General features: G+C 37.1%; 5 protein-coding genes across 8 annotated transcripts in view; 3 read left to right on the plus strand and 2 right to left on the minus strand.

Moving 5' to 3' along the window:
- Window positions 1–7: 7 nt before the first annotated feature.
- Window positions 8–4,165, plus strand: LOC107273518. Its single transcript, XM_015751804.2, has 3 exons — window positions 8–1,603; window positions 1,687–3,935; window positions 4,030–4,165. The coding sequence occupies exons 2-3, from the start codon at window positions 1,706–1,708 to the stop codon at window positions 4,032–4,034; spliced, it is 2,235 nt and encodes a 744-aa protein (XP_015607290.1). The 5' UTR covers window positions 8–1,603; window positions 1,687–1,705; the 3' UTR covers window positions 4,035–4,165.
- LOC107273551 lies at window positions 4,111–4,558 on the minus strand. The gene has a single exon (XM_015751881.2). It carries the CDS (start codon window positions 4,398–4,400, stop codon window positions 4,224–4,226), a length of 177 nt encoding a protein of 58 aa, XP_015607367.1. The 5' UTR covers window positions 4,401–4,558; the 3' UTR covers window positions 4,111–4,223.
- On the minus strand, window positions 4,130–4,573 carry LOC107273552. Its single transcript, XM_015751896.1, has one exon. It carries the CDS (start codon window positions 4,567–4,569, stop codon window positions 4,405–4,407), a length of 165 nt encoding a protein of 54 aa, XP_015607382.1. The 5' UTR covers window positions 4,570–4,573; the 3' UTR covers window positions 4,130–4,404.
- Window positions 4,499–7,840, plus strand: LOC107273524 (twinkle protein, mitochondrial). Of its 4 annotated transcripts, none has more exons than XM_025090849.1 (7): window positions 4,499–4,624; window positions 5,648–5,734; window positions 5,792–6,024; window positions 6,093–6,777; window positions 6,841–7,085; window positions 7,157–7,257; window positions 7,343–7,840. In XM_025090849.1, exons 3-7 carry the CDS (start codon window positions 5,800–5,802, stop codon window positions 7,761–7,763), a joined length of 1,677 nt encoding a protein of 558 aa, XP_024946617.1. In that variant the 5' UTR covers window positions 4,499–4,624; window positions 5,648–5,734; window positions 5,792–5,799; the 3' UTR covers window positions 7,764–7,840. The 4 variants fall into 4 exon arrangements, with proteins under 4 accessions (XP_024946617.1, XP_024946608.1, XP_015607310.1 ...); XM_025090840.1 differs by having other exon boundaries at window positions 4,506–4,624; window positions 5,520–5,734; XM_015751824.2 differs by having other exon boundaries at window positions 4,507–4,624; window positions 5,523–5,734.
- Window positions 7,841–7,922: 82 nt separating this feature from the next.
- The window catches only part of LOC107273925 (glycosyltransferase 25 family member), a 36,790-nt gene continuing 34,122 nt past the window's right edge, over window positions 7,923–10,590 (plus strand). Inside the window, exons 1-5 of the mRNA XM_015752581.2 lie at window positions 7,923–8,257; window positions 9,291–9,519; window positions 9,663–10,005; window positions 10,079–10,198; window positions 10,291–10,480. Coding sequence (XP_015608067.1) covers window positions 8,028–8,257; window positions 9,291–9,519; window positions 9,663–10,005; window positions 10,079–10,198; window positions 10,291–10,480 — 1,112 coding nt within the window. The 5' untranslated portion in view covers window positions 7,923–8,027. The remainder of the gene's footprint in view (window positions 8,258–9,290; window positions 9,520–9,662; window positions 10,006–10,078; window positions 10,199–10,290; window positions 10,481–10,590) is intronic.

Genomic DNA, 10,590 nt, shown 5'->3' on the forward strand with positions numbered 1-10,590 from the left:
CTCTATGCTCCTCTCGTCCTTACTAGGAAGTCACGTATCTACGTATGTAAAGCATCTTGCGAAGTTTCGACAATTATGACGAACGGAGTATAGAGGTAAGAGAGGCCGAGGGTGGATGGGTCGACAGATCAGAAAACTAATGAGATTCCGTAAATAACTCTCTCTTATTTGATTTCTTCATCGATCGAGATCACTGTTCGCAAAGCCTACAGGCAGTGCGCGGTAGTTGCTTACGATTTGCCAGATTTCAATTGGACGTTCATTTCAGTTACACAAGCTGTATATCTGTATCGAGCATTATGATGTTTTATGAAATTCTCTTTGTCAATCCGTTAAGGTCATTGCCTATAAAACCTATGGATATTTCATGGTACCTGCTTATATATCTTATATAGCCTTAACAGATTTTATTCGAAATTGTTATTACACAAATTAACCCATACAGCGTTATGGGATATAATACGAGTTCAATGATTTCGGCAATCGTGACTCAAGCAGTGATAGTTTATTTTTATTATTAAAAAAAAAAGGTCGAATGTGCCTATGCCATACGCCAAGCGTTTAATAACCTGCGGGTATTATCGAGTGCATTGCACCAGCAATGAAATCGGCTAAAAAGAGAACGCGATAAGCAATACGCGGTTTATTGGAGGTTCTGTGTTGTTTTTAACGAAGCGCGTTGAGCTATGCCAAGGCCGATAACGGGTAACGGTGAAACGTTCCTGTTTTTTTTTTAATTATTATTTTTAGCGGAATATTAAATATTGATTTTTATTTTCAACCTAATATCTGATTAAGGATAAGGGACGTTGATCAATCAATAGTACTTTTGTCCATCGGATTCTGATAAGGGAATGATATTTTATCTCAATGAAAAGAGCGTTCTTCGTTATCGTTATCCAGATTCTTCTGCCAATAAATACACTTCAAAGTTTACGTGCATTACAATCGTTATTGGGTGCGTCTGTTCGCTATAGTGTCTTTCAAAAGAAAGAAGCAGGTCTAGTTATTAAGCAGGTTATATACCTGCACCTGATCCTATGCTCCTAGTGGCCACCCTCAAAGATTCCATTGTCTGAAGTCTGACCTACCAGATGCCTCCTTTAGATGGAATGGACCTATAGTAGAGAATCTTCTAGGGAAATTGAAGCAGCGTGCAAGGATCCACAGGGCCCTATGCACCGACTGGCACCGACCGTTACAGGACCCAAAAGGGTCCGGGACCGTAGGCGGCTTGCTATTCGTAGGAATGCTGTGGGGCCAGAAGAGCTCAGACTGGCTCAGACTGTTTACATCAAGGAGCCTGTGGAATCACGCTTGGTTGTATAGTAACGTGGTGATAAGAAAGAGACGCCAAAAGAGTCTGTCGGATAAGGAGATGTTAATTTGGATGGTGAGACCTCAGAAGATGCTCTTAGTGCTTGGGAAGTGGTTGGAGATGAGCGGAGTTCATTTTATCGGGGCCTGGGGCCCTTTTCAATGAATATTTTGCAGATAGTAAATATTGGGAGTCACGATAAGTGCTCAAATACTTATCTTGACGTGATAAGGAGGATAAGTGAAGAGTTTGAAAAATATACGAAAGATCTAGAGGAACGCAAAGGTACGTTGAATTGGTCTTTAAATTATTGCAATAGAAAGATATCGTTAAATTACGAACCTTGAAATATATTTATTTAATTGCAGCATGTGCTAAATCTTAAGCATGGAGAGCGCCGAGGAAGAAAATAATTGCCAGGGTGGGAAACTAAAGAAATATAAAGTCGAGGCATTCATAATACCCAGTATAGTCATTGAGACGGTTAAAGACGAGACTGCTGTAAATTGTACAGTGGAGTCCAATGTCAATGAGATCGACGATGTGAAAATTGCAAACAGATCGAAAGTTGACGAGAGGGAATTCCAGGAGGAGGAAGATGAAACGAGTGCGACAGGTAAATCGAATGAGATGCTGATAATTACGAAAGTTCTGGCTGTTAAAAATGTACCGAGTGTCCAGGCTGCATCGCACGAGCAAGAAACTCTTGAAGGAGTATCTGAAAATTCAAATGATATTAAATGTGAATTGCATAACGAAAGTTTGACGGACGCTAGCGTAGGCTCGAGATCGAATGAGGCAGAACTTGAAGAAATTTATGAAGAAATCGACGAGCCGATTTATGCTGTGCCATATGTTGAAAAATCAAAGAATTCAAGAGAGCCGGTGGACACTCTCTTTAAGCGTCCAGACTTTTTGACTGGCAATTGTCGAGCGATGTCAAAGTCATTTGATAATCTGCAGATTCCGAAGCCACCGAAACGAACGAGCAGCCTGAAATCGATTGACGAACGTGGTGAAATTCACGAGGAGAATTATCGTGAATTTTGTTATCATGCCATGAAAAATGGGTACCAGATCGCCACTCAAAGTCCCCAGGAAGTCAGCGAAGAAGTTTTCAAAGAGAATTGGCTACAACGACTGGAATCACTCCGGCAAAGAGAAGCTTTCCTCAGGGACAAGGAAGTCGCTCTTCAGGATAGGGAGAGGCTTCTCTTCAAAAAGGAGAAAGAACTGAGAATCCTGGAAAGACTCGTAAAGGAGAAGGTCCAGAAGGCTGACTTGTACTTGAAACGAAGCCGCTATTTGCAGAGCGTCGAGAGTCTGCCGAATTCCGAGAGTGAGAGAAATCTCGAATGTAGATCATCTGAGGATTCTAAAGAATTTATCAGGAAAATAGTAAAAGATGTTGTGTCTGAGAAAAATGATTGTGATACACAATTTTCAAACGTGCTGCTCCCAGGAGAATACGACATTGTGCCCTGGTGTGGGAAACTCGAGAACCAATCGGCAGATAAGTGCGCACGCGCCACTAAAGCGCAATATGAACGTAAAATATTTCAAAATTCATCCGACGACAAAAGGAACGTTGAATCACGAATTTCTTCTAGCTGCTCGAGCGATTCGAAATCATCGAAGAATTCAAGAGGAAGTGGAAGCTGCAAGCTTTCCCGCGATTCCAGTATGGATAATAATGATAGCGCACAGAAATCTTGTCATTCTAAAATGTCTGAGCATCTCGAAAAATGTAGAATGATTCAGCAGTCAAAGATGAAAATTTCTTCCAGTTCGACAGGAACGGAAATGAATGATTTTGAAACTCGAGTTTTGAAAAATCCTCCAAACTCAAGAAGTTCTCTTACTACTAGCAACACGAATTCGATAGATATAAATTCTCATAGCAGTAATGGCACGTATGAAAATCCTATAAGCAGATTCAGCGGTTACAGCAGCTTTAAATCACGCCCTCGACCGAAAATTTCTTACGACGATTTGGATTCCACTTTATCAGCAGATATCGGAGATGCGTCCTTCGCTATAACTTCGAAAAAGTTTGATCCGGAGATTTTCAAAAGGCCTTACGTATTCACGAGATCAGCCAGTGAGCGATACATCAGAAACGATCGTAGAAAAGGCGTTTCAAATTTTCCAAATTTTTGCATGGCGGAGAAGCGACCTTATGTCGATATAGAGGAAGAGAAGGTATTGAAGAAAGTCAGCGAAAATATTTTAGTCTCGCAAAATGAAGACACTAAATTTCAAAATTATGGATTGATAGACAAAAATATAAATACAAATAATTTAAAGATTCAACAAACAAACAAAACTGACAATGGCAGCACAAATGATAGGAAGTATTCGTATTTAAATTTGGAAACTGGAGATAAAGTTTCGCAATGCAAAAATGAAAGAAGCACAAAAGACAGGCCAATTTCATGGAACGCCGAAGCGAGCGAATGGCTGCAGAAAAAGAGGCAAGCCTATAACATGGCCACAAAACGTATGGCAACTGAGGATCTTGAAAATAAGGAAAATTTCGGTAGCATCGTGAAAATTGAAAAATCTGATAAATCTTTAAAGAAGCGAGAAAGTAAAGGAAGAAAGTTTACAATATTCCGTTAGTACAATATAAGATTGTATGATTTATTACTAAATAATGTATTGATCAAAAAATCCTGACCCAATAATCCTATTGTGGTATATATTTTCAGCGTAGTGGAATAGTACCTATTAGGGTTCTTAAGTGCCTCCCAAGAAAATCACTGAAAAATAAAGTACTATTATTACAAGAATTAGAAACGCAGCACAAAATTTTTGTATCACTGCCGAGTTTTATTCTGCATTATTGATACATAAGAGACAGTTGAACTAACTAATATATATTTTTATTACACCCAAAAGTTGTTCACCACGAAGGAGGTTCTCCAGGAGCCTTTGGCTTACCATACAGAGCAGATTTGTCTCTGAACATGGTCCATCTCTCATCTTCAAGGCGTTCCAAATACAAACCACCTATAAATCCCAAGGTCGGAATGATGATAAATGGAATATACTGCTTGTAAATATAGGCGTGGAATGCCATCCTATTAGGCTGTAACTGCGTTCTGTTGTTCTTTCTGAAGTTGTGATTTCTTCCAATCACGAGTGTGCATATAATCAGCGTAAATTAAACCAATAGCGGTTGTGGGGAAGATCACTACCACGAAGTATCGTCTCACAGTTCCAATGATGCTTTTGAAAGAAGAACCCATTAACCTGCTCAAAAGGTCAATATAGGAAATGAAAATTTCAGGTTATGCTACACAAGTAAGTATTACATAATAGACAGTAGCATAGCAATAAAAATCATTAATCAAATGATTAATCAAATTACCACCAGGTACACTAATTATATCCTATGACCTTCCTTCCTCTCAAAAGTTATATAATTAATGACAATAAATAAATGTTCAGATTCTTAAAATATAGGTTAACTCATAATATTCATTTGAATAATGATTTTTTTTCTGCCTTTTCTCATGCGATCGTATAGAAAACGCAATGTGAATTGAATTGTGCAAGAATTACATTATAAATTCGTAACTGATCAATATAATTTCAAGATTCGTAACATCCTACCTTCGGTATGCCTGAGCAGAACTGCGCTACTGAAAAATGTAGTGGGGGCACAAGCGCTCAATATAGGTATATTTCATCAGGAAGAGATATCACGTGTAGTTATTCATATTTTATTCTTAAACAATATCATATTTTTTTGTGACGGTCCAAAAGATGTGTTGAATGTAATTTGGTCTATCGAAACGTCTGTTTAAACTTTTGGCATTAATACCGATTACTTTATTCATTATAAGTATTTTGTTCTTGCAACCAGGGTTATAAACGGAATACACCGGCTATCAAAATAATAATAGATAATTTTATAAGCTACATGTATCGTATTCAGGAACATAATATAGAATATATTAATTCGTATAATATTAAATACCATTTCTTTAAATATATAAAATGGTTAATCTGATTGCCATCTAATAGCAAAGGAATAAATATTATAAATATCCATGATTCACAGTTGATTTAGTAACTACTTGTCCTAAGAAAAAGTTATTGTATGATTTATATATTTATTATATAAATGATCACAGAGAATTTATGCATTAAGTGTCATGTCTTTGAGACTCTTTCTTCGATTTCGGGTACTAAGCAGAATGAAATACAACATAAATCACACTGCGCTTCGATACTTTCATGGAGAACCCAACGAAGCTACACCTGGAGTCTCTGTAATTCAAGTAAAGAGGACTCTAAAGTCATTTAATGTCAATTTCTTAGAAGGACACGCATGCATCATTACAGCTTGTCCTGTGTGTGAAACCGACAAAAAAAAAGATTCTAAAGTGTATATAAATAAGACAACAGGTGAGTAATAATAATCTTAAGAACGAATATAGTATTTTAATTAAATACACTTTTCAGGGTTTTTTATGTGTGAAACTTGTAGGCATTCTGGTCCTTGGAGCACATTGGAAAAGTTCCTATTACCAAAGAAATCCAGTGAAATTGTCCAAGAACTAAAGGCATTTAAAGAAGTCTTGCAAGTAAAAGAAGACTTTACGAAAAAATGGACAAAACTTAAGAAAACTTTGAAATCAATTACTGAATTATCCGACCAGAATTACAAGGATGTACTTAACATTCATAGGCTTCCAGTAAGTGGTATCTTATAAAATGTAAGTAAAAAATATTGACCTGAAAATTATACATTCACTTCTTACAGGATGTCTCGAAAGAGTCAATGGATCAGTTAGATTGTCTATATGACGTATCAACAAACAATGTATATTTTCCACTTATAACGTCTTCCGGTAGTATTGTAGGATATAAATGCCTTTCCAAAGCTTCAAAAAAAGAGAAAACAGAACCAACTTCTGATACCAGTGGCCTAATAATCTACAAACAAAGGAGTACTAAATGTGATGGTACGGCAGTAGTTGTTCCCACCATACAAGATCTACTTGTACTGATTTCTCATAGATCCGCGAATGTTGTGATTTGCCTACCATATGGCTTGCAAACTATACCACAAGAAATCCTGCCAAGCTTAGAAACATATAAAAAGTTAATACTGTGGTTTGGAAATGATGAGCCAAGCTGGGACACTGCAAGACAATTCGCTAAGAAACTCGACGAACGAAGGTGCCACTTTGTACGACCGATTATTCAACAACCAAGCCCAAAAATCGCAGCTACCATGAATTATGATCTCAAAGCCATCCTCCAAAAGGCTACTCCAATCTGGCACAAAAGTATCACTACTTTTGAAAGTCTCAGGCAAGACGTGTTGAGCGATTTGCAAAATATAGATAAAGTTCAAGGAGTCAAATGGAAAAGGTACCCGACATTGAATCGAATCTTGAAGGGGCACAGAAGAGGAGAATTCACAGTCCTTACTGGACCAACGGGTACATATTAAAAATAATCTGAATCGTCTGATGAAATTGGATATTATTGCAGTTTCTTATTAGGTTCTGGAAAAACAACATTCATGAGCGAATATTCGCTCGACCTAGCAATGCAAGGAGTGAATACCTTGTGGGGTAGCTTCGAAATTCGAAACGCACGTTTAGCACGAACAATGTTACAACAGATGGTGGGATTGCCGTTGGATAACAATTTACAAAATTTTGACACATATGCAGATGCTTTTCAAGAGTTGCCAATTTATTTTATGACATTTCATGGACAGCAAAGTGTCAAGATCGTAATGGAGGTACTTTACCATTGACTTATCAACCTATTCGTCTCAAAATTGCAAATCTTTCAATTGTGCTTTTATTTCAGGCTGTTGAACATGCAACTTACGTTCACGATATTGCTCATGTAATAATTGACAATGTTCAATTTATGATGGGGATGTCCGAAGAATCAAAACACATTGACAGGTACATAAAAAATATACTAAAATATCATGTACTTGTTTATCAAGTATACCTGTTTACACTTACTTAAAAAAATGCGTGTTCATAGATTTTGGAAGCAAGATGGAATAGTTGCAGCTTTTCGAACATTCGCCACGAAGTACAACTGTCACGTTACGCTTGTCATCCACCCAAGGAAGGAACGTGATTCCGAGGAATTGACGACGTCGTCAATTTTTGGTGGAGCAAAGGCCAGTCAGGAGGCTGACAACATCCTAATAATTCAAGACAAGCGGCTCACTAGTGTTAGAGGAAAAAAGTATTTACAAGTCGCAAAAAATCGTTACAGCGGAGATCTGGGTATAATGACAATGGACTTTGACAAATCAAGTTTAAGTTACGCACCAAAAAAGAAATCCAAATCAGAAAGTGCCAAGGATGCTGGTGACTCCAAAAAGGAGGATCCAGAAAACGAAAGCAACTTATCAAATCAAAGAAAAAACCAAGAAATAAAACATCAAGAACAGTGATATGTAGTAAAAATATTTTTAAAATTTTGTAAAATACAAAATAAACAAAAAATACAATTATTCTTTAATCCATTGTATTTCATCTCAAAAGTTTCTTCAGCTACAGTTGCCTAAGTTATCGACTGTAAATGCCGCAAGCACGCACGCTTATCAAAACGAGATATAACTAGTGACCTCTCGGTTTCCATTTACACGATAAGTACATCTGTTCCTATCATCAGATTTTTTTTGTATATCTTCCAGCGGATTCCGGTCGCTCGACAAATGCAACCAATGCATCAGAGCAGATCACCGGAGAGAATGAAAATGCAAACTATCGTTTGGCTGGTGTTTGGTGTGTTCGCCGCGTGGTCCGTCTGTGTTTTAGGTGACAGTAATACAAAAGAGCCGACGGTGCTAATAGGGATTTTAGTGAGGAACAAGGCGCACACGTTGCCATACTTTTTGACCCTTTTGGAAAGACTTGAATATCCGACAGACAGAATATCGTTGTGGTAAGTAAAATTTATCTCAAGAATCGTAGAATATTTTGCATCCCATGAATGTAACCTCACTTTTTTATGTTACCCCTTGAGAGTTAGAATGTTATTCATTGGATGTGTCAGAGATACTATTATCACAGAGGATGTACTTAAACTTTAATTCTTCATATAGCAATTTGTGTCACTAGTCATTATTGATGATTGTTATTAGTGTCTTAAGGCAATGGCCTACTTAACCAGTATATTTTATACGGCTTGGAAAAGACTCTCAAATATTTCTTAAGGAAATTTCAAAATTGAGACCAGAGAGAAGTCATTTTTGTCAAAATCTAAATTTTATCAAGATGTACTAGTTAATAAGCAATTCGATAGAACTCATAAACGTCCAAATAACTTAAAATGATGATCAAACATTTTATTCTATTCGTTGTTTGATATATTCAGCGTTCTTATATCGAAATACAGAAAAATTTACTTTTTTCGATGAATTTGGCGGTCATTTACTATTTGCAACAATGGCGGAACAGCGCAAGTCTACCTGTTGCTTTTAAACCTTCGAATAGTTATTGAGCTCCTATACTACTACTATACATACAGCATTAATAAACTGATTTTTGGGAGTCTGAAAAGTACTCACCACAATTCCTAAAGTGGTTCACGGGTTCTCTAAGTTTATTTGGACACTTAAATTGCGCCTCGATCGCAACCATGAAACCTACGCGCCAGACGCAATGAAACATTTATATACATAGGTGCTGCGCGCGCTCCGGTGCGCACCTTGCAGCCACCTGGTTTAAATAAACGAAGCTGCAGTGGAAATGGTGGAGTTTTTACGGCCATAAAATAAAAGACAATGTCATCAATAGATTTTATTATACACTTTAAGAGCTGTAAACGTATCGAGATCAATATATTTGGACAGATTTACCGACTATTTAAATAATCGCATAAGCATTGTAATTACCAAATTTATATTCACGAGGACTCGCTCTATTGTATATGAATCGTATCATTGGTTGAGACAAATTGTATTATTTCTTTTCAGGATACGCAGTGATAATAATATTGATAACTCTATTGAGATATTGAAAACCTGGTTAGAGACACAAAATGAAAGATATCATAGTGTAGATCTAATTCTTGACGAAGAATCGCACGGATTATCAGACGAAAAAGGATTAGCGGATTGGACGCCTTCTAGATTTTCTCACGTTATCCAGCTACGCGAACAGGCCGTAAATCATGCCCGAAAAATTTGGGCAGATTTTCTCTTTGTACGTTCTCCATTATTTATTTCCCATACAATACTAAATATTCGGCAACGTTCTAAAAGCGTCGGCCTATTACGTATCTCTCTGTTTTGTGCCGTTTGGGTTGATACAAGGAATCTATTTATTATTTAAATTTTAACTTACAGATGTTAGATGCAGATGCGTTTCTGACCAATCCAAAAACTTTGAAGAATTTAGTTAAAAGTAATCACACTGTAGTGGCGCCATTACTAAAGTCAGATGGAATGTACAGTAATTTTTGGGCCGGGATGACAGAAGATTATTATTACGTCAGAACTGAGAGATATAAACCTATACTCAATCGAGAGGAAGTTGGATGTCTGGAAGTGCCAATGATTCACAGTGCAGTCCTGATCGATTTGAGAAAATCGGACAGCGATTTTCTAACATATAAATCTGATAGACTGAAATTCTACGACGGACCCAAGGATGACATTATAACATTCGCCATAGGAGCTAACAGATCCGGTACATTTAACACTTTTACAATGAAATAATAAAAAAAACATTGTCTCCTTATTTAACACATTTGAAATCGTAGGTATACCTTTACATATATGCAACGATGAAGTCTACGGATTTGTCATGGTTCCGCTTGAAACTCGAGACACAATTTCCCAAGATCATCAACAGTTGACAAACTTAAAACTAGAAGTGCTGTGTGAGTGTTGTGATATTTTATAGACAATAGACAAAATACTTTCTTACGACATATCTTCAGAGTACTAATCGTAATTTAAATTTCATTTTTAGCCCAGCAGGAGCCATTGCCATTGAGTCCTTTGATGGCGCAGTACATAACCTATCCTGAACAAGATACGCTGAACATGGACAACGTTTACATGATTAACCTGGTGCGCAGACCGGATAGACGCATCAGAATGCAGCATTGCTTCCGGGATTTGGGAATTCGTGCTGAGATTATCGATGCTGTGGATGGAAGGTAAGTCCAATTGGTTAATTAACAATTCTTAGGAATAAAGTTACATTAAGTAAAAGTTTCAGCAAGATCTTGTGATACTGGTAGTTTTTGTCATTAAAATAAAACAATAA

This window comes from Cephus cinctus, unplaced genomic scaffold (genome assembly GCF_000341935.2).
Source record: "Cephus cinctus unplaced genomic scaffold, Ccin1 Ccin1_scaffold0091, whole genome shotgun sequence".
Lineage (NCBI taxonomy): Eukaryota > Metazoa > Arthropoda > Insecta > Hymenoptera > Cephidae > Cephus > Cephus cinctus.

Excerpts from the sequence above, each read along its gene's own strand:
- LOC107273552 (XM_015751896.1), bottom strand. The coding sequence starts at position 4,569 with ATGGGTTCTTCTTTCAAAAGCATCATTGGAACTGTGAGACGATACTTC.
- LOC107273518 (XM_015751804.2), top strand. The coding sequence starts at position 1,706 with ATGGAGAGCGCCGAGGAAGAAAATAATTGCCAGGGTGGGAAACTAAAG.
- LOC107273524 (XM_015751817.2), top strand. The coding sequence starts at position 5,482 with ATGTCTTTGAGACTCTTTCTTCGATTTCGGGTACTAAGCAGAATGAAA. Across the intron at positions 6,025-6,092 it reads TTAACATTCATAGGCTTCCA|GATGTCTCGAAAGAGTCAAT; the intron begins GTAAGTGGTATC and ends CACTTCTTACAG. Across the intron at positions 7,258-7,342 it reads GAATCAAAACACATTGACAG|ATTTTGGAAGCAAGATGGAA; the intron begins GTACATAAAAAA and ends GCGTGTTCATAG.
- LOC107273551 (XM_015751881.2), bottom strand. The coding sequence starts at position 4,400 with ATGGCATTCCACGCCTATATTTACAAGCAGTATATTCCATTTATCATC.